Source organism: Salvelinus alpinus, chromosome 19, assembly GCF_045679555.1.
Source record: "Salvelinus alpinus chromosome 19, SLU_Salpinus.1, whole genome shotgun sequence".
In the NCBI taxonomy this organism is placed as follows: Eukaryota; Metazoa; Chordata; class Actinopteri; order Salmoniformes; family Salmonidae; genus Salvelinus; species Salvelinus alpinus.
The window spans coordinates 5,699,522-5,723,787 of record NC_092104.1 but is presented as its reverse complement, the minus strand read 5'-3'; the positions used below and the strand labels follow the sequence as shown (position 1 = coordinate 5,723,787).

The 24,266-nt window shown below is 44.2% G+C and overlaps 1 protein-coding gene across 1 annotated transcript in view; it reads right to left on the bottom strand.

Annotated features, from left to right (window-relative positions):
• The window catches only part of LOC139544913 (bifunctional methylenetetrahydrofolate dehydrogenase/cyclohydrolase 2, mitochondrial-like), a 32,418-nt gene extending 19,519 nt beyond the window's left edge, over positions 1-12,899 (bottom strand). Inside the window, exons 1-2 of the mRNA XM_071352113.1 lie at positions 12,706-12,899; positions 11,836-12,020 (exon numbers count right to left, since the gene is read on the bottom strand). Coding sequence (XP_071208214.1) covers positions 11,836-12,020; positions 12,706-12,842 — 322 coding nt within the window. The 5' untranslated portion in view covers positions 12,843-12,899. The remainder of the gene's footprint in view (positions 1-11,835; positions 12,021-12,705) is intronic.
• Between the last annotated feature and the right edge of the window lie 11,367 nt (positions 12,900-24,266).

Genomic DNA, 24,266 nt, shown 5'->3' with positions numbered 1-24,266 from the left:
TCACCCCTAATGTTGTTTCATAACCCACAGTAAAAGACCACCCCTAATGTTTTATAACCCACAGTGAAGACCACCCCTAATGTTTTCTAACCCACAGTAAAGACCACCCCTAATGTTTTATAACCCACAGTAAAGACCACCCCCAATGTCGTTTCATAACCCACAGTAAAGACCACCCCTAATGTTGTTTCATAACCCACAGTAAAGACCACCCCTAATGTTGTTTTATAACCCACAGTAAAGATCACCCCTAATGTTTTATAACCCACAGTAAAGACCACCCCTAATGTCGTTTCATAACCCACAGTAAAGACCACCCCTAATGTTGTTTCATAACCCACAGTAAAGACCACCCCTAATGTTTTATAACCCACAGTAAAGACCACCCCTAATGTTGTTTTATAACCCACAGTAAAGACCACCCCTAATGTTGTTTTATAACCCACAGTAAAGATCACCCCTAATGTTGTTTCATAACCCACAGTAAAGACCACCCCTAATGTCATTTCATAACCCACAGTAAAGATCACCCCTAATGTTGTTTTATAACCCACAGTAAAGATCACCCCTAATGTCATTTCATAACCCACAGTAAATACCACCCCCAATGTCATTTCATAACCCACAGTAAAGACCACCCCTAATGTTGTTTCATAACCCACAGTAAAGATCACCCTTAATGTTGTTTCATAACCCACAGTAAAGACCACCCCTAATGTCATTTCATAACCCACAGTAAAGACCACCCCTAATGTCATTTCATAACCCACAGTAAAGATCACCCCTAATGTTGTTTTATAACCCACAGTAAAGATCACCCCTAATGTCATTTCATAACCCACAGTAAAGACCACCCCCAATGTCGTTTCATAACCCACAGTAAAGATCACCCTTAATGTTGTTTCATAACCCACAGTAAAGACCACCCCTAATGTCATTTCATAACCCACAGTAAAGATCACCCCTAATGTTGTTTTATAACCCACAGTAAAGATCACCCCTAATGTTGTTTCATAACCCACAGTAAAGACCACCCCTAATGTCATTTCATAACCCACAGTAAAGATCACCCCTAATGTTGTTTTATAACCCACAGTAAAGATCACCCCTAATGTCATTTCATAACCCACAGTAAAGACCACCCCCAATGTCGTTTCATAACCCACAGTAAAGATCACCCCTAATGTCGTTTCATAACCCACAGTAAAGACCACCCCTAATGTTTCATAACCCACAGTAAAGATCACCCCTAATGTCGTTTCATAACCCACAGTAAAGACCACCCCTAATGTCATTTCATAACCCACAGTAAATACCACCCCTAATGTTGTTTTATAACCCACAGTAAAGACCACCCCTAATGTTTCATAACCCACAGTAAAGATCACCCCTAATGTTGTTTCATAACCCACAGTAAAGACCACCCCTAATGTCATTTCATAACCCACAGTAAAGACCACCCCTAATGTTGTTTCATAACCCACAGTAAAGACCACCCCTAATGTTTCATAACCCACAGTAAAGACCACCCCTAATGTTGTTTTATAACCCACAGTAAAGACCACCCCTAATGTTTCATAACCCACAGTAAAGATCACCCCTAATGTTGTTTCATAACCCACAGTAAAGACCACCCCTAAGGTCATTTCATAACCCACAGTAAAGACCACCCCTAATGTTTCATAACCCACAGTAAAGACCACCCCTAATGTCATTTCATAACCCACAGTAAAGACCACCCCTAATGTCGTTTCATAACCCACAGTAAAGACCACCCCTAATGTTGTTTCATAACCCACAGTAAAGACCACCCCTAATGTTGTTTTATAACCCACAGTAAAGACCACCCCTAATGTGTCATAACCCACAGTAAAGATCACCCCTAATGTTGTTTCATAACCCACAGTAAAAGACCACCTCTAATGTTTTATAACCCACAGTGAAGACCACCCTAATGTTTTCTAACCCACAGTAAAGACCACCCCTAATGTTTTATAACCCACAGTAAAGACCACCCCCAATGTCGTTTCATAACCCACAGTAAAGACCACCCCTAATGATGTTTCATAACCCACAGTAAAGACCACCCCTAATGTTGTTTCATAACCCACAGTAAAGATCACCCCTAATGTTTTATAACCCACAGTAAAGACCACCCCTAATGTCGTTTCATAACCCACAGTAAAGACCACCCCTAATGTTGTTTCATAACCCACAGTAAAGACCACCCCTAATGTTTTATAACCCACAGTAAAGACCACCCCTAATGTTGCTTTATAACCCACAGTAAAGACCACCCCTAATGTCGTTTCATAACCAACAGTAAAGACCACCCCTAATGTTGTTTCATAACCCACAGTAAAGACCACCCCTAATGTTGTTTTATAACCCACAGTAAAGACCACCCCTAATGTTTCATAACCCACAGTAAAGATCACCCCTAATGTTGTTTCATAACCCACAGTAAAAGACCACCTCTAATGTTTTATAACCCACAGTGAAGACCACCCTAATGTTTTCTAACCCACAGTAAAGACCACCCCTAATGTTTTATAACCCACAGTAAAGACCACCCCCAATGTCGTTTCATAACCCACAGTAAAGACCACCCCTAATGTTGTTTCATAACCCACAGTAAAGACCACCCCTAATGTTGTTTCATAACCCACAGTAAAGATCACCCCTAATGTTTTATAACCCACAGTAAAGACCACCCCTAATGTCGTTTCATAACCCACAGTAAAGACCACCCCTAATGTTGTTTCATAACCCACAGTAAAGACCACCCCTAAGGTCATTTCATAACCCACAGTAAAGACCACCCCTAATGTTTCATAACCCACAGTAAAGACCACCCCTAATGTTGTTTCATAACCCACAGTAAAGACCACCCCTAATGTCGTTTCATAACCCACAGTAAAGACCACCCCTAATGTTGTTTCATAACCCACAGTAAAGACCACCCCTAATGTTGTTTTATAACCCACAGTAAAGACCACCCCTAATGTTTCATAACCCACAGTAAAGATCACCCCTAATGTTGTTTCATAACCCACAGTAAAAGACCACCCCTAATGTTTTATAACCCACAGTGAAGACCACCCCTAATGTTTTCTAACCCACAGTAAAGACCACCCCTAATGTTTTATAACCCACAGTAAAGACCACCCCCAATGTCGTTTCATAACCCACAGTAAAGACCACCCCTAATGTTGTTTCATAACCCACAGTAAAGACCACCCCTAATGTTGTTTTATAACCCACAGTAAAGATCACCCCTAATGTTTTATAACCCACAGTAAAGACCACCCCTAATGTCGTTTCATAACCCACAGTAAAGACCACCCCTAATGTTGTTTCATAACCCACAGTAAAGACCACCCCTAATGTTTTATAACCCACAGTAAAGACCACCCCTAATGTTGTTTTATAACCCACAGTAAAGACCACCCCTAATGTTGTTTTATAACCCACAGTAAAGATCACCCCTAATGTTGTTTCATAACCCACAGTAAAGACCACCCCTAATGTCATTTCATAACCCACAGTAAAGATCACCCCTAATGTTGTTTTATAACCCACAGTAAAGATCACCCCTAATGTCATTTCATAACCCACAGTAAAGACCACCCCCAATGTCGTTTCATAACCCACAGTAAAGACCACCCCTAATGTTGTTTCATAACCCACAGTAAAGATCACCCTTAATGTTGTTTCATAACCCACAGTAAAGACCACCCCTAATGTCATTTCATAACCCACAGTAAAGATCACCCCTAATGTTGTTTTATAACCCACAGTAAAGATCACCCCTAATGTTGTTTCATAACCCACAGTAAAGACCACCCCTAATGTCATTTCATAACCCACAGTAAAGATCACCCCTAATGTTGTTTTATAACCCACAGTAAAGATCACCCCTAATGTCATTTCATAACCCACAGTAAAGACCACCCCCAATGTCGTTTCATAACCCACAGTAAAGATCACCCCTAATGTCGTTTCATAACCCACAGTAAAGACCACCCCTAATGTTTCATAACCCACAGTAAAGATCACCCCTAATGTCGTTTCATAACCCACAGTAAAGACCACCCCTAATGTCATTTCATAACCCACAGTAAATACCACCCCTAATGTTGTTTTATAACCCACAGTAAAGACCACCCCTAATGTTTCATAACCCACAGTAAAGATCACCCCTAATGTTGTTTCATAACCCACAGTAAAGACCACCCCTAATGTCATTTCATAACCCACAGTAAAGACCACCCCTAATGTTGTTTCATAACCCACAGTAAAGACCACCCCTAATGTTTCATAACCCACAGTAAAGACCACCCCTAATGTTGTTTTATAACCCACAGTAAAGACCACCCCTAATGTTTCATAACCCACAGTAAAGATCACCCCTAATGTTGTTTCATAACCCACAGTAAAGACCACCCCTAAGGTCATTTCATAACCCACAGTAAAGACCACCCCTAATGTTTCATAACCCACAGTAAAGACCACCCCTAATGTCATTTCATAACCCACAGTAAAGACCACCCCTAATGTCGTTTCATAACCCACAGTAAAGACCACCCCTAATGTTGTTTCATAACCCACAGTAAAGACCACCCCTAATGTTGTTTTATAACCCACAGTAAAGACCACCCCTAATGTGTCATAACCCACAGTAAAGATCACAACCTAATGTTGTTTCATAACCCACAGTAAAAGACCACCTCTAATGTTTTATAACCCACAGTGAAGACCACCCTAATGTTTTCTAACCCACAGTAAAGACCACCCCTAATGTTTTATAACCCACAGTAAAGACCACCCCCAATGTCGTTTCATAACCCACAGTAAAGACCACCCCTAATGTTGTTTCATAACCCACAGTAAAGACCACCCCTAATGTTGTTTCATAACCCACAGTAAAGATCACCCCTAATGTTTTATAACCCACAGTAAAGACCACCCCTAATGTCGTTTCATAACCCACAGTAAAGACCACCCCTAATGTTGTTTCATAACCCACAGTAAAGACCACCCCTAATGTTTTATAACCCACAGTAAAGACCACCCCTAATGTTGTTTTATAACCCACAGTAAAGACCACCCCTAATGTCGTTTCATAACCAACAGTAAAGACCACCCCTAATGTTGTTTCATAACCCACAGTAAAGACCACCCCTAATGTTGTTTTATAACCCACAGTAAAGACCACCCCTAATGTTTCATAACCCACAGTAAAGATCACCCCTAATGTTGTTTCATAACCCACAGTAAAAGACCACCTCTAATGTTTTATAACCCACAGTGAAGACCACCCTAATGTTTTCTAACCCACAGTAAAGACCACCCCTAATGTTTTATAACCCACAGTAAAGACCACCCCCAATGTCGTTTCATAACCCACAGTAAAGACCACCCCTAATGTTGTTTCATAACCCACAGTAAAGACCACCCCTAATGTTGTTTCATAACCCACAGTAAAGATCACCCCTAATGTTTTATAACCCACAGTAAAGACCACCCCTAATGTCGTTTCATAACCCACAGTAAAGACCACCCCTAATGTTGTTTCATAACCCACAGTAAAGACCACCCCTAATGTTTTATAACCCACAGTAAAGACCACCCCTAATGTTGTTTTATAACCCACAGTAAAGACCACCCCTAATGTCGTTTCATAACCAACAGTAAAGACCACCCATAATGTGGTTTCATAACCCACAGTAAAGACCACCCCTAATGTCGTTTCATAACCCACAGTAAAGATCACCCCTAATGTCGTTTCATAACCCACAGTAAAGACCACCCCTAATGTCATTTCATAACCCACAGTAAATACCACCCCTAATGTTGTTTTATAACCCACAGTAAAGACCACCCCTAATGTTGTTTCATAACCCACAGTAAAGATCACCCCTAATGTTGTTTCATAACCCACAGTAAAGACCACCCCTAATGTCATTTCATAACCCACAGTAAAGACCACCCCTAATGTTTCATAACCCACAGTAAAGACCACCCCTAATGTTGTTTTATAACCCACAGTAAAGACCACCCCTAATGTTTCATAACCCACAGTAAAGATCACCCCTAATGTTGTTTCATAACCCACAGTAAAGACCACCCCTAAGGTCATTTCATAACCCACAGTAAAGACCACCCCTAATGTTTCATAACCCACAGTAAAGACCACCCCTAATGTCATTTCATAACCCACAGTAAAGATCACCCCTAATGTTGTTTTATAACCCACAGTAAAGACCACCCCTAATGTCATTTCATAACCCACAGTAAAGACCACCCCTAATGTCGTTTCATAACCCACAGTAAAGATCACCCCTAATGTCGTTTCATAACCCACAGTAAAGACCACCCCTAATGTTGTTTCATAACCCACAGTAAAGACCACCCCTAATGTTGTTTTATAACCCACAGTAAAGACCACCCCTAATGTTTCATAACCCACAGTAAAGATCACCCCTAATGTTGTTTCATAACCCACAGTAAAAGACCACCTCTAATGTTTTATAACCCACAGTGAAGACCACCCTAATGTTTTCTAACCCACAGTAAAGACCACCCCTAATGTTTTATAACCCACAGTAAAGACCACCCCCAATGTCGTTTCATAACCCACAGTAAAGACCACCCCTAATGTTGTTTCATAACCCACAGTAAAGACCACCCCTAATGTTGTTTCATAACCCACAGTAAAGATCACCCCTAATGTTTTATAACCCACAGTAAAGACCACCCCTAATGTCGTTTCATAACCCACAGTAAAGACCACCCCTAATGTTGTTTCATAACCCACAGTAAAGACCACCCCTAATGTTTTATAACCCACAGTAAAGACCACCCCTAATGTTGTTTTATAACCCACAGTAAAGACCACCCCTAATGTCGTTTCATAACCAACAGTAAAGACCACCCATAATGTGGTTTCATAACCCACAGTAAAGACCACCCCTAATGTCGTTTCATAACCCACAGTAAAGATCACCCCTAATGTCGTTTCATAACCCACAGTAAAGACCACCCCTAATGTCATTTCATAACCCACAGTAAATACCACCCCTAATGTTGTTTTATAACCCACAGTAAAGACCACCCCTAATGTTGTTTCATAACCCACAGTAAAGATCACCCCTAATGTTGTTTCATAACCCACAGTAAAGACCACCCCTAATGTCATTTCATAACCCACAGTAAAGACCACCCCTAATGTTTCATAACCCACAGTAAAGACCACCCCTAATGTTGTTTTATAACCCACAGTAAAGACCACCCCTAATGTTTCATAACCCACAGTAAAGATCACCCCTAATGTTGTTTCATAACCCACAGTAAAGACCACCCCTAAGGTCATTTCATAACCCACAGTAAAGACCACCCCTAATGTTTCATAACCCACAGTAAAGACCACCCCTAATGTCATTTCATAACCCACAGTAAAGATCACCCCTAATGTTGTTTTATAACCCACAGTAAAGACCACCCCTAATGTCATTTCATAACCCACAGTAAAGACCACCCCTAATGTCGTTTCATAACCCACAGTAAAGATCACCCCTAATGTCGTTTCATAACCCACAGTAAAGACCACCCCTAATGTTGTTTCATAACCCACAGTAAAGACCACCCCTAATGTTGTTTTATAACCCACAGTAAAGACCACCCCTAATGTTTCATAACCCACAGTAAAGATCACCCCTAATGTTGTTTCATAACCCACAGTAAAAGACCACCTCTAATGTTTTATAACCCACAGTGAAGACCACCCTAATGTTTTCTAACCCACAGTAAAGACCACCCCTAATGTTTTATAACCCACAGTAAAGACCACCCCCAATGTCGTTTCATAACCCACAGTAAAGACCACCCCTAATGTTGTTTCATAACCCACAGTAAAGACCACCCCTAATGTTGTTTCATAACCCACAGTAAAGATCACCCCTAATGTTTTATAACCCACAGTAAAGACCACCCCTAATGTCGTTTCATAACCCACAGTAAAGACCACCCCTAATGTTGTTTCATAACCCACAGTAAAGACCACCCCTAATGTTTTATAACCCACAGTAAAGACCACCCCTAATGTTGTTTTATAACCCACAGTAAAGACCACCCCTAATGTCGTTTCATAACCAACAGTAAAGAACACCCATAATGTGGTTTCATAACCCACAGTAAAGACCACCCCTAATGTCGTTTCATAACCCACAGTAAAGATCACCCCTAATGTCGTTTCATAACCCACAGTAAAGACCACCCCTAATGTCATTTCATAACCCACAGTAAATACCACCCCTAATGTTGTTTTATAACCCACAGTAAAGACCACCCCTAATGTTTCATAACCCACAGTAAAGATCACCCCTAATGTTGTTTCATAACCCACAGTAAAGACCACCCCTAATGTCATTTCATAACCCACAGTAAAGACCACCCCTAATGTTGTTTCATAACCCACAGTAAAGACCACCCCTAATGTTTCATAACCCACAGTAAAGACCACCCCTAATGTTGTTTTATAACCCACAGTAAAGACCACCCCTAATGTTTCATAACCCACAGTAAAGATCACCCCTAATGTTGTTTCATAACCCACAGTAAAGACCACCCCTAAGGTCATTTCATAACCCACAGTAAAGACCACCCCTAATGTTTCATAACCCACAGTAAAGACCACCCCTAATGTCATTTCATAACCCACAGTAAAGATCACCCCTAATGTTGTTTTATAACCCACAGTAAAGACCACCCCTAATGTCATTTCATAACCCACAGTAAAGACCACCCCTAATGTCGTTTCATAACCCACAGTAAAGATCACCCCTAATGTCGTTTCATAACCAACAGTAAAGACCACCCCTAATGTCATTTCATAACCCACAGTAAAGACCACCCCTAATGTCGTTTCATAACCCACAGTAAAGATCACCCCTAATGTCGTTTCATAACCCACAGTAAAGACCACCCCTAATGTTTCATAACCCACAGTAAAGATCACCCCTAATGTTGTTTCATAACCCACAGTAAAGACCACCCCTAATGTCATTTCATAACCCACAGTAAAGATCACCCCAATGTTGTTTTATAACCCACAGTAAAGATCACCCCTAATGTTGTTTCATAACCCACAGTAAAGACCACCCCTAATGTCATTTCATAACCCACAGTAAAGATCACCCCTAATGTTGTTTTATAACCCACAGTAAAGATCACCCCTAATGTCATTTCATAACCCACAGTAAAGACCACCCCAATGTCGTTTCATAACCCACAGTAAAGATCACCCCTAATGTCGTTTCATAACCCACAGTAAAGACCACCCCTAATGTTTCATAACCCACAGTAAAGATCACCCCTAATGTCGTTTCATAACCCACAGTAAAGACCACCCCTAATGTCATTTCATAACCCACAGTAAAGATCACCCCTAATGTTGTTTTATAACTCACAGTAAAGATCACCCCTAATGTTGTTTTATAACCCACAGTAAAGACCACCCCTAATGTCATTTCATAAACCAGTATAATGTCTGAGAAATACTGCTGCCCCCACGCTGCTGCCCCCACGCTGCTGCCCCCACGCTGATGCCCCCACGCTGATGCCCCCACGCTGCTGCCCCCACGCTGCTGCCCCCACGCTGCTGCCCCCACATTGATGCCCCCACACTGCTGCCCCCACGCTGATGCCCCCACACTGCTGCCCCCACGCTGCTGCCCCCACATTGATGCCCCCACACTGCTGCCCCCACGCTGCTGCCCCCACACTGCTGCCCCCACGCTGCTGCCCCCACACTGCTTCCCCCACACTGCTGCCCCCACACTGCTGCCCCCACGCTGCTGCCCCCACACTGCTGCCCCCATGCTGATGCCCCCACACTGCAGCATAACACTGATGCCCCCACACTGCAGCATAACACTGATGCCCCCACACTGCTGCCCCCACACTGCAGCATAACACTGCTGCCCCCACACTGCATCATAACACTGCGGCCCCCACACTGCTGCATAACACTGCTGCCCCCACACTGCAGCATAACACTGCGGCCCCCACACAGCAGCATAACACTGATGCCCCCACACTGCAGCATAACACTGATGCCCCCACACTGATGCCCCCACAGTGCTGCCCCCACAGTGCTGCCCCCACACTGCAGCATAACACTGCTGCCCCCACACTGCTGTCCCCACACTGCAGCATAACACTGCTGTCCCCACACTGATGCCCCCACACTGCTGTCCCCACACTGCTGTCCCCACACTGATGCCCCCACACTGCAGCATAACACTGATGCCCCCACACTGCTGCCCCCACACTGATGCCCCCACACTGCAGCATAACACTGATGCCCCCACACTGCTGCCCCCACACTGATGCCCCCACACTGCAGCATAACACTGATGCCCCCACACTGCTGCCCCCACACTGATGCCCCCACACTGATGCCCCCACACTGCAGCATAACACTGATGCCCCCACACTGCTGCCCCCACATGATGCCCCCACACTGCAGCATAACACTGATGCCCCCACACTGATGCCCCCACACTGCTTCCCCCACGCTGCTGCCCCCACATTGATGCCCCCACACTGCTGCCCCCACGCTGATGCCCCCACACTGCTGCCCCCACGCTGCTGCCCCCACACTGCTGCCCCCACGCTGATGCCCACACACTGCTGCCCCCACGATGCTGCCCCCACACTGCTGCCCCCACGCTGATGCCCCCACGCTGCTGCCCCCACGCTGCTGCCCCACGCTGCTGCCCCCACGCTGCTGCCCCCACGCTGCTGCCCAGACGCTGCTGCTCCCACGCTGATGCCCCCACGCTGTTGCCCCCACGCTGCTGCCCCCACACTGCAGCATAACACTGATGCCCCCACACTGCAGCATAACACTGATGCCCCCACACTGCAGCATAACACTGCTGCCCCCACACTGCAGCATAACACTGATGCCCCCACACTGATGCCCCCACACTGCAGCATAACACTGATGCCCCCACACTGATGCCCCCACACTGCAGCATAACACTGATGCCCCCACACTGATGCCCCCACACTGCTTCCCCCACACTGCAGCATAACACTGATGCCCCCACACTGATACCCCCACACTGCTTCCCCCACACTGCAGCATAACACTGCTGCCCCCACACTGCAGCATAACACTGATGCCCCCACAGTGCTGCCCCCACACTGCTGCCCCCACACTGCTGCCCCCACACTGCTGTCCCCACACTGATGCCCCCACACTGCTGTCCCCACACTGATGCCCCCACACTGCAGCATAACACTGATGCCCCCACACTGCTGACCCCACACTGATGCCCCCACACTGCAGCATAACACTGATGCCCCCACACTGCTGCCCCCACACTGATGCCCCCACACTGATGCCCCCACACTGCAGCATAACACTGATGCCCCCAAATGATGCCCCCACACTGCAGCATAACACTGATGCCCCCACACTGATGCCCCCACACTGCTGCCCCCACGCTGCTGCCCCCACATTGATGCCCCCACACGGCTGGATAACTAACTAGCTAGCTGGCTAACAACCTCAACCTCATAGCCTCCCCAGCGCCAGCAGCAATTCTCTTCACGGACTACTAACACTATATATTCCATTTTTAATTTGTTCACACCAGTTAAAAACAATATGTAACATTTCTTGAAGCTCATCTTCAGTTTCAGAAATCAATACATTACCATCTGCATATAAAAGAACGGACACTCGTTCATTGTTTAGACAGACAGCTTTTCCTAGAGCTTTGTGTGTGTGTGTGTGTGTGTGTGTGTGTGTACCCTTCCTACCCAGTATACTAGCAACTCTGGTCTTGTTCCTGACGTAGGTGCGACTAGCCGGGTCGTCCCCAACCAACACCACACCCAGGTGGGGTCTCATGTTGCCGCCGGTGACCAGCTCCTCCACCTCCCTCTGGATCTCTCTGTGAATCTGACGTGCCATCTCTGTCCCTGACACCACCACCGCAGCATGCCTGCACACACACACACACACACCATATGTTGTAGGCTTGGCTGAATATTACACCATTACATGAGATGACTAGAATGCTGCATGGGCAAGGTGGCTTTGAGATGTGGAGCTATTATAAACTTGCTATAATTAAATCCCATCTATATCATCAAAAGCACTGTCCGTATCATTTGAGAAGTGTAAGGGTTTCAAAAATTGGACTAGACTTAAGTGACAGTCGATAAAAACAACATGGGGTGTCATCTCAAATTGATCTGACAGGTGCTCGTGACAGGAGTTATCTTTGGCACCTAATGCGCATTGTCAGTCCCTATTGCAACCTTGTTGAACTGAGCCGGGATAACTAACTAGCTAGCTGGCTAACAACCTCAACCTCATAGCCTCCCCAGCGCCAGCAGCAATGCTCTTCACGGACCGATTGTCAAGAGAGATAATGCAGAAATTAATGCAATGCGTTTATTGACAGTAACTAGCTATCATCTTATCTGTCTTGTTTTAAATCTGCCCCCCGTTATTTCCCGCCAGCTAGCCCGCACCTGCCCTTGCTACAGTACACTGCTCGATGCAGCTAGCTGTCAATCTCACCGACTGACAGGTGACGAGCAGTCACCCTTTACCGGTATCAGCTAGCAGCAGTATGGAGCATCCCTCCTCTCTGTCTCCCTCACGTGTTTCTTGCTTTTTACCTGGTGACTGACGCATGGAGATGTCTTCTCTGGCTCTCGCACTTTCTGTGCATCCGCAGTTTGGCTCGGCAGTGGTGGAAGGATAGACCGTTACAAATCCTGTAGGAGGAGCGTAGCGGGGAGATAGAGGCCGCCATGTTGCCCGCCCCGCCGCTGTGTGTGTGTGACTGTGGATATGGGGTAGCCCAAAGGCCGGCAGATGGCGATATTTGGTATTGATGGTTTCATTGTACCGTCCAAATGCATTGTATGCAGCGGGCAATAAATACACTCGTATCCCCGTGAACCGGTTCATACCTAAAACATTCTCCATTCACGCTGCAAATGCGTTGATGTCACCCTTAACAATATTTAATGGCGAGAAGGCAGGTGGGAAAAAACGTGTAAAATATGCATACTTTCTTTATGAAACACACTTTTCCACCACATTCTAGTGGCTAATGCTACTTCCTAATGTTGCGCTGTGCAGTCCGCCAGCCTCGATCAAACCTACATCATCGTTGCGTTTTGGTACACCAGAAATACATGCATTTCCAATGGAACGCTGCGTTTGCATTGCAGAGGCAGTTGCAGTGGGTTCTGTGTGGTGCATATGTTATATAAATCGAATTTATGCATCACATTGTATACTTATGCCTCATGTCAACCAGATGCATCAAACTCTTTGCGTTCAGGTGGAAGTCATTCATTGTCAATGGCGCAGTTCTGTTCCTTGCATGTGTTCAATATCTTCAACTCTTGTGTTGCTTTACCATGCGGTCGTACAAGCAGAAGTACGTACACACACTGCAACTAGCTAGCTTTAAGCTAGTTGGAAAGCGAAGCACTTGTGCCATGTACAGAAATGCGGGCTAGACATCCGACATCCGGTAAAACAAAACTCCTATGCATCTGGTGGACATCAGGCATTAGTTGGCTTGACAGAAATGGAAGCATAAGGTGACCGTTTTAACTTTTTTCCCGCACACATATCCAGATGATGCTGCATAGTGTAGCGACCCGCACAGACAGCTGTGTGTTATGTGTTAGGCTAGTAGGTGGTTGTGTTGTACTGACCAGTACCCAGTGTTCGCGGGGTCCGACATGTCAATCAACCTGCTATCTGCCAATCACGGGAATGCCTGGAATGTTCTGATGCCGGGCATCCTGGCGGATGGCGGAGTGGCGTGGAGGGGGGTTGGGCAAGGGGATGGAGCATTGGAAGTTAAGACCAGGTTTAGCCTTTGTTCTCTCTCTTACGTCTGGGCTTCACAAGAGAAGGTCACGGTTGGCTTTTGGTTATCTGTCATTTATTTGGCGTGGGCTACGGCCAAACAGTAGCCTGTGTAAAGTTGGTTTAATAAACCGTCAATTCGCAAACTCAATCCTCTGTCTGGACGATTGTTCATTTATGATCTAGTCAGGTCATTACAGTATTATAACGACTCTGGGTTTATAAACGCGGCTTTATCCACTCTGCCGCTCGAGCATGTTGATCATGCTTTTGCGGCAACAGTCGATAGCGCGCTGGACTTCGGGCCTGAAGGTCGAGGGTTCGAGACCTGCTCCGTGCCTGTCTCATTACAATACCATTTTGCACAATGACACTATAGGCGTGTTCAATGCATAAACAGATGGCACACTGCCCTAACCCATCTGGACAAGAGGAATACCTATGTGAGAATGCTGTTCATCGACTACAGCTCAGCATTTAACACCATAGTACCCTCCAAACATGTCATCAAGCTCGAGACCCTGGGTCTCGACCCCGCCCTGTGCAACTGGGTACTGGACTTCCTGACGGGCCGCCCCCCAGGTGGTGAGGGTAGGTAACAACAACATCTCCACCCCGCTGATCCTCAACACTGGGGCCCCACAAGGGTGCGTTCTGAGCCCTCTCCTGTACTCCTTGTTCACCCACGACTGCGTGGCCATGCACGCCTCCAACTCAATCATCAAGTTTGCGGACGACACTACAGTGGTAGGCTTGATTACCAACAACGACGAGACGGCCTACAGGGAGGAGGTGAGGGCCCTTGGAGTGTGGTGTCAGGAAAATAACCTAACACTCAACGTCAACAAAACAAAAGAGATGATTGTGGACTTCAGGAAACAGCAGAGGGAGCACCCCCCTATCCACATCGACGGGACAGTAGTGGAGAGGGTAGTAAGTTTTAAGTTCCTCGGCATACACATCACGGACAAACTGAATTGGTCCACCCACACAGACAGCGTTGTGAAGAAGGCGCAGCAGCGCCTCTTCAACCTCAGGAGGCTGAAGAAATTCGGCTTGTCACCAAAAGCACTCACAAACTTCTACAGATGCACAATCGAGAGCATTCTGTCGGTTGTATCACCGCCTGGTACGGCAACTGCTCCGCCCACGGCCGGAAGGCTCTCCAGAGGGTAGTGAGGTCTGCACAACACATCACTGGGGGCAAACTACCTGCCCTCCAGGACACCTACAGCACCCGATGTCACAGGAAGGCCATAAAGATCATCAAGGACAACAACCACCCGAGCCACTGCCTGTTCACCCCGCTATCATCCAGAAGGTGAGGTCAGTACAGGTGCATCAAAGCAGGGACCGAGAGACTGAAAAACAGCTTCTATCTCAAGGCCATCAGACTGTTAAACAGCCACCACTAACATTGAGTGGCTGCTGCCAACATACTGACTCAACTCCAGCCACTTTAACTTAAAATTGATGGGAATTGATCAAAAATGTATCACGAGCCACTTTAAACAATGCCACTTAATTAATATAATCTATATGTACAGTGGGGAGAACAAGTATTTGATACACTGCCGATTTTGCAGGTTTTCCTACTTACAAAGCATGTAGAGGTCTGTAATTTTTTATCATAGGTACACTTCAACTGTGAGAGACGGAATCTAAAACAAAAATCCAGAAAATCACATTGTATGATTTTTAAATAATTAATTTGCATTTTATTGCATGACATAAGTATTTGATCACCTACCAACCAGTAAGAATTCCGGCTCTCACAGACTTGTTAGTTTTTCTTTAAGAAGCCCTCCTGTTCTCCACTCATTACCTGTATTAACTGCACCTGTTTGAACTCGTTACCTGTATAAAAGACACCTGTCCACACACTCAATCAAACAGATTCCAACCTCTCCACAATGGCCAAGACCAGAGAGCTGTGTAAGGACATCAGGGATAAAATTGTAGACCTGCACAAGGCTGGGATGGGCTACAGGACAATAGGCAAGCAGCTTGGTGAGAAGGAAACAACTGTTGGCGCAATTATTAGAAAATGGAAGAAGTTCAAGATGACGGTCAATCACCCTCGGTCTGGGGCTCCATGCAAGATTTCACCTCGTGGGGCATCAATGATCATGAGGAAGGTGAGGGATCAGCCCAGAACTACACGGCAGGACCTGGTCAATGACCTGAAGAGAGCTGGGACCACAGTCTCAAAGAAAACCATTAGTAACACACTACGCCGTCATGGATTAAAATCCTGCAGCGCACGCAAGGTCCCCCTGCTTAAGCCAGTGCATGTCCAGGCCTGTCTGAAGTTTGCCAATGACCATCTGGATGATCCAGAGGAGGAATGGGAGAAGGTCATGTGGTCTGATGAGACAAAAATAGAGCTTTTTGGTCTAACTCCACTCACCGTGTTTGGAGGAAGAAGAAGTATGAGTACAACCCCAAGAACACCATCCCAACCGTGAAGCATGGAGGTGGAAACATCATTCTTTGGGGATGCTTTTCTGCAAAGGGGACAGGACGACTGCACCGTATTGAGGGGAGGATGGATTTGGCCATGTATCGCGAGATCTTGGCCAACAACCTCCTTCCCTCAGTAAGAGCATTGAAGATGGGTCGTGGCTGGGTCTTCCAGCATGACAACGACACGAAGCACACAGCCATGGCAACTAAGGAGTGGCTCCGTAAGAAGCATCTCAAGGTCCTGGAGTGGCCTAGCCAGTCTCCAGACCTGAACCCAATAGAAAATCTTTGGAGGGAGCTGAAAGTCCGTATTGCCCAGCGACAGCCCCGAAACCTGAAGGATCTGGAGAAGGTCTGTATGGAGGAGTGGGCCAAAATCCCTGCTGCAGTGTGTGCAAACCTGGTCAAGAACTACAGGAAACGTATGATCTCTGTAATTGCAAACAAAGGATTCAGTACCAAATATTAAGTTCTGCTTTTCTGATGTATCAAATACTTATGTCTTGCAATAAAATGCAAATTAATTACTTAAAAATCATACAATGTGATTTTCGGGATTTTTGTTTTAGATTCCGTCTCTCACAGTTGAAGTGTACCTATGATAAAAATTACAGACCTCTACATGCTTTGTAAGTAGGAAAACCTGCAAAATCGGCAGTGTATCAAATACTTGTTCTCCCCACTGTATATACTGTACTCTATATCATCTACTGCATCTTGCCATCTTTATGTAATACATGTATCACTAGCCACTTTAAACTATGCCACTTTTATGTTTACATACCCTACATTACTCATCTCATATGTATATACTGTACTCGATACCATCTACTGCATCTTGCCTATGCCGTTCTGTACCATCACTTATTCATATATCTTTATGTACATATTCTTTATCCCTTTACACTTGTGTAGGTAGTAGTTGGTAGTAGTTGTGGAATTGTTAGGTTAGATTACTCGTTGGTTATTACTGCATTGTCAGAACTAGAAGCACAAGCATTTCGCTACACTCGCATTAACATCTGCTAACCATGTGTATGTGACAATTTTATTTTATTTGACTGCCTGAAGACTAGCATAACTAGACATTAGCCACTTTAGCATGGTGGTGGATAATGGGGTTTCATAAAGAAAGTATACATATTTCCCACGTAAAAAAATAATAATAAATTGTTACAGGAGGAAATTGAGACCTTACAGCCTGAATGGAGAATGTTTATGCACAACCGGTCCACTGAGGATACGATTGTATTGCCAACTGCATACAATGCATTTGGAAGGTCAAATATAATTTATGCTTGCTCTGGCAATGGGCTCCAGAAGCTCCATACAGAGGGTGTGATGCAATTTCGGAGGCCAAATCGAGCTCTGTACCACATCACCGTGCGCCTCCTAAATTTTATAACAATCCGCCTGCCAGGGAGGTGTGTGCAGTTGTGTGTTCCATAGATAATGCTGCCACACTGTGTGCAACTGTGAGAGCAGCTGTCATAAACCGACAACCTTATGACAATTTATGCTACAGTAATTGTTTATTCTAGCCATATACACATTACCCTGGACTGACAAGGCAGACAAATAAGAGAAATTACCCTCTGTTAAATATTTTTGTTGTTGTTGAGGTAGGAATATCGCGGAAATATGATCAGTCCATTCGAGAGAAGACATCCTCCCCGTGTTGTGACATCGGCCAGTTTTGAAATCTGACATGTATGATAGACGTTTTCGTGATCTAAAAGTCGCGTTCCTATTAACTTCCAGTGTAGTGAGAGACACTTTATCACTGTGGTACGTCATACCGGACGAATTTCTGCCTGCTTGCTTGAACGGCAATAGCTCAGATACACAAGAAAACATTCAATAACCCCGGGTATCGATAGAACATCCCTCAGAGATGCACAAAAAGAATATAATATTCAAAATGTGTGAATCTTTACTTTAAATGCACTATGCATTATGTGAGTTAAATGCTGTAAATAATTTATAAAAGTCCCATGATGGTGGTGACTGACCCATTACTGCTTATCATGTAACCATAATTTATTCACATGACTTTACTTTACTAAAATATTTCAGTTGTGTATACTACATTAGTTGTATTTGATAACTTTATTATTTAATTCCAAGTCATCATCTCATCACTATAGAGCTGTTGTCTGACAAAAATTACTATTTTAGTAGTTCTTCACAGTAAATGAGGTATACTTTAATGACTGCTGAATACCACCTATCAATCACTTACATTATGTATTTTCAGGTAGAGATATCTCTTAAAGCAACAGCTACTCTCTATAGCTAGTGTCCATCCAATTGGCCAGAGTTTCATGTGAATATTCAGAAATTTGCATAAAAATAATATACACATTTTCCCATCAGAAATGTGTTTCCATCAAATTGACTTGTTGGAGATAAAAGGATATGAGCGATGGCATAGTGCACATGGAATTTACCCACAAAATGTTCAAAAATACAAATCAAATGGGTTTCCATCGTATTTTCTAATTCACTGATGGTTTTCTCACAAAATTGTTGTTGTTACAGTATATAGTGAGTGTGCTTCTGTAACCGATGTGAAATGGCTAGCTAGTTAGCGGTGGTGCGCGCTAATAGCGTTTCAATCAGTGACGTCACTCGCTTTGAGACCTTGAAGTAGTGGTTCCCCTTGCTCTGCAAGGGCCGTGGCTTTTGCTGAGCGATGGGTAACGATGCTTCGTGGGTGACTGTTGTTGATGTGTGCAGAGGGTCCCTGGTTCGCGCCCGGGTTGGGGCGAGGGGACGGAATAAAGTTATACTGTTACACTTCCTCTGGTAATAGCAAGTGTCTTCTAGCCAACACCCCAGCTAGCACAGTGGATCTGGGCCGATTCCGGCTGAGAGTAGGGGCACTCGGTTGAGAGTCAGACCCGGCCGACGTCATGTGACCCGAGTCTGGGCCGCCTTCGGCAGTATTACTTATGGCTAGGATGCGGGGATTGAGCTCGGGCCGATTCCGGTGTGAGTTATCTGGCCTAAATGTATTACTTGGGGCTCGGGCCGATTCTGGTGTGTTATCTGGCACCAAAGGTATTACTTGGGGCTCGTCAGATTGAGGCGACTCTCTGGCAGATGATTACACTGGCTGCTTTATAAAATTAACATTTCACTATTTATTTATTTTTCCATATTTTCCTTGTTTATGTGATCAAAAAATTAAATTAACATTTAAATGAAATTCTTTATGAGTCCTGTGTAGTATTTTAGTATTTTGATACTTTGTGCAAGGCAATTGATAAGCATTAAAAACGGGATGGAACTTCCCGATTGGCGCAGCGGTCTAAGACACACATTGCAGTGCAAACTGCATTGCTACGGATGCTGGTTTGAGGCCCGTGCCGACCGGGAGACCCATGAGGCGATGCACAATTGGCCCAGCGTCGTCCGATTTAGGGGAGGGTTTGGCCGGGCAGGATGTCCTTGTCCCATCGCACTGTAGCGACTCCTGGGGCTGGCCGGGCGCATGCACGCTGACACGGTCACCAAGTGTATGGTGTTTCCCCAAGACTAAATGTTTTTTGTGGATGGGTATAATTTGTATGTATAAAATGTATTATAGTAATATTTAAAATGACTAAATCGGGTAATTTTGTCATTCATTTTTATTCCGAGTCGAGTCTGACACCCGATTCCATGGCGATACAATCAGTTCCGGCCCCCAGGAAGAGGGACGCTTCTGGGCCGATTCCTCATTGCTAGCTGGGACGCTCGCTGTTGGCTAGAGCGCACATATAGCCACTGGTGTAAAGTACTTAGGTAAAAAATACTTGAAAGTACTACTTAAGTAGTTTTTTGGGGGTATCTGTACTTTACTTGACTATTTATATTTTTGACAACTTTTACTTCACTACATTCCTAAAGAAAGTATGTACTTTTTACTCCCTTCATTTTCTCTTACACCCAAACGTACTCGTTACATTTTGAATACTTAGCAGGACAGGTAAGTTGTCTAAATCACACACTTATCAAGAGAACATTCCTCCCTGGTCATCCCTACTGCCTCTGATCTGGGGGACTCACTAAACAGAGAACATCCCTGGTCATCCCTACTGCCTCTGATCTGGGGGACTCACTAAACAGAGAACATCCCTGGTCATCCCTACTGCCTCTGATCTGGGGGACTCACTAAACAGAGAACATCCCTGGTCATCCCTACTGCCTCTGATCTGGGGGACTCACTAAACACACACTTCATTTGTAGCGGGAGGACCACACAACATGTCATCGCATGACTCTCAAGTTTAATTCGATGTGATTGTTACACCGACATTTCTCATTAAATTAATTTTACCCACACAAAAAGATCCCACCTTGTCTAGCGTATTTCGTTTTGTAGACGTTTGGAAGGTTTACAGAAAAAAAAATTATGTTTCCATCAGACCTGTCATAAAAAAAAATTATCCGACATGTATTTTTCTCGGATAAAAAGGTTGGATGGTAACCTGGTTAATTAATATCACCTGAAAGATCGCGCTTTCTTCTCTCTTCCATGGCAGGCGTAAAAAACAAAGACCAAGTAGATGCGCAATGGATTGTGGTCATCGTAGTTAATTACCAAATTTTTATGCGCGAAACTATGTAGAATATTGGCCTGTTGAAAACTCCCTACTACATCGCACAGTTCAGGCTGGATCTGATTTATCTCTAGACAAACTGTGCGATGTGCACATTGAGCGCCAAGAAAAAAAACTAACATGGAATTCAAATAATTTAACCAACGTCGGTCAATTAGTTGTTTAAAAGCCCCAAAAATTACCTAAATGTCTGTTAATTGCTCCAGCACTACAATAAAACGAATTGTTTAAACAATAACGTGCAGAAAGTGTGGCGTCACATACTTTCTCTCGGATTCAACCCCATTTCCTGTCGTCTGATTGATCTGGTCCCCAAGACCCTGGCTCTTCCGTTCAGGTGACGCTACATGAAAAAATCATATTGAGCTATTGTTCAGGCAACGCTACGTGAAAAAAAATGATAACTATATTGTAAGTACGGTGTCCAGTAGGGGTCAGTGTTAGAAAGGAACTTGAAAAAAACACCGAAACCATGGAGAAATCTGTGGGGGATATTTGACACCAATTGGTGTGGTCACCGCGTGGTGATGAATGGAGGTAGGTCGAAAAAAGAGAGAAAGTGGAACATATTATGAATGGAGTGGGAGATTGCACAAACCTTCTGGAAGATATTTTGAAGGAGAAGATGGCTGAAAAGTGGAATATGTTTTGAGGGAATATGGAATGGAGGATCGTACAGAACTTTTGTGAGAGCTAAAGGAGGAACGGGAAGAGAGTGAGGGTGAATTAATTGTAATGGCAGGTGCAGTGATAACCACCGATAAGGAGCTGAGTGTAGTAGAGGGAAGGGGTGTGTTGTGGTGAACAGGGTTGGCGCCAAGTGCAAAAAATGGAATACGTGCTCTAGTAGCTCAGAGAAGGAACCTGACGAGAGTATGGATGTTTAAATTACCTCGACACCGGTGCCCCCGCACACTGACTATTGTTATTTTACTGCTGCTCTTTAATTATTTGTTATTTTTATCTCTTACTTTTTTTTGTGTTTTCTTAAAACTGCCTTGTTGGTTAAGGGCATGTATGTAAGCATTTCACTGTAAAGTCTACACCTGTTACATTCAGCGCATGTGACAAATACAATTTGATTTGATGTAGTACCTGAGGTGAGGACCGCTGAGTTCGGGCCTCATCCCAAGTATGAAAAGGATGATTCTGGCCCAGTGGGAGTGAGATTGGTGGAGAGAATGGATCCTTTTTGGCTGATCCATATGTGCTGTCAGGTTGGGTGGAGAAGAGGTTGGGGACTGTTGAGTTGGTGAGAGTAACTGATTTATTTTGGAGTAGTGATGATTTATTGCGTTTCTTCAGTCCAGAGGGAGCGGGCGCTCCAGATCATGTGATTAGGGAATGTGACTTGCTTTGCTCTTCGGAGCAGGGCACCATTGAAAAGTTCCTTGTTGTCTGTGACGCCCGCCGTTTGGTGCAACGCAGACCCAATGGAGTGCATGGGGAAACGGAGAAGACGTTGTCAGTCCTGCTGAGTTTTGATGTAGACTCTTTGCCCGACAAAGGTCAAGTTAGGAAGTGCAAGTTATTGTGTGAGAGCTTTTGTTCCAAAAATGCTACAGTGTTTTAGGTGTCAAGTTTATGGGCATTTTACAGCAGTGTGTAAGAGGGAGAATCCTAGATGTGAGAAGTGTGAACAGTTGCAGGGGGTGTTGAATGGTAGTATTGTGGCCTTTCAGACCGTTGGTTAGACAGGGTTAAATAGAGGAATGGGCGGTGGGTTTCTTAGAGAGCTAATAGCTGTCAGGGCAATTTTCCTTTCCCTAGTTTTCTATTACCTTATCCAGAATGTAATGTAGTTTAAGCTGTGAATGGCCTCACACACCAGTACAGTAGGTGGCGGTGTATGCAGCTAAAAGTTGGATGTGATCCGCCAAAAACAAATCCTAAAGAAGAAGAAATCAGTGTGAATACGCATTTTGCCACGTTTTTTAATTTTTAACAAGTGATCAAACGAAGCTTCGGACGTCATTGATCACGTTGTAATGTTACTTTGAAACGAGCATCGGTATATTACGTCGGCTCAGTAATGCGCTGAAAACTGCATCAGAGCTCCGGTATCAATAGTCCCATCACTACTGTGGAAAGCATTGGAATCAACATCGGCCAGCATCCCTGCGCAACGCTTTCGACACTTTGTAGATTCCATGGTCCGCTGAATTGAGGCTGTTCTGAGGGCAAAGGGGGGGGGAGCAACTCAATATTAGGAAGATGTTCCTAATGTTTTGTACAGTCAGTGTAGATGTCATTCAGTTTGTTTGTGCGTGTTTTGTGCTTTTGTAATGTAGTGTGAGTGTTGTGTGTCCACGTGTTTATGTACATGGGGGTGTGTAATTTGTGTAGGCTAAAAGTTTGTTGACAGTCCAAGAGGGGGTGTTTGTGTAAGATTGCGGGGGTGTAGGTCTTTTCCTGGGCACATGAACCCAATCAGACCCGAGACTGCTTTTCATTTATCTGATCGTCATTCATCTGCATGTCCACCGCCTTGTATTTCGCCTCACAATTAAGTGTTTTAACATTTCCTTTTCAGGACGATCAGGGCTACAAGTAGAACGCAACGCTATTTGACATAAACATGTTCATTCGGGAGTTTTATTGACAACAATTGTACATAAACAGTTGCATTCATGAGTTTTATTGACAACACTTTTACATAAACAGTTGCATTCATGAGTTTTATTGACAACAATTTTACATGAACAGTTTCATTCATGAGTTTTATTGAGAACAATTTTACATAAACAGTTGCATTCATGAGTTTTATTGACAACAATTTTACATAAACAGTTTCATTCATGAGTTTTATTGACAACAATTTTACATAAACAGTTTCATTCATGAGTTTTATTAACAAAATTTTACATAAACAGTTTCATTCATGAGTTTTATTGACAACACTTTTACATAAACAGTTTCATTCATGAGTTTTATTGAGAACAATTTTACATAAACAGTTTCATTCATGAGTTTTATTGACAAAGCATGTATACTAGCTATAAGAACGCACATCATCTATTGGCCAACTGATAATGAATTACAAAACAGGTAAAACACCTGATACCATTCACCTTTCAGTATTATTTCTGTTATTTCTAACATGAATAGTGAGGATTGTGATTGCTTTTTATGGTTGTGTTTTTATTTTTTTTAAATCTTTGTGTACTTCCTTGTAAAATAGACCTTTGTGTTAATGGGATCTCATCCTGCTTAAATAAAGGTTACATAAATAAACCATTGAACCTTGTTCCATTGTAGGCTACTATAGGTTGTAT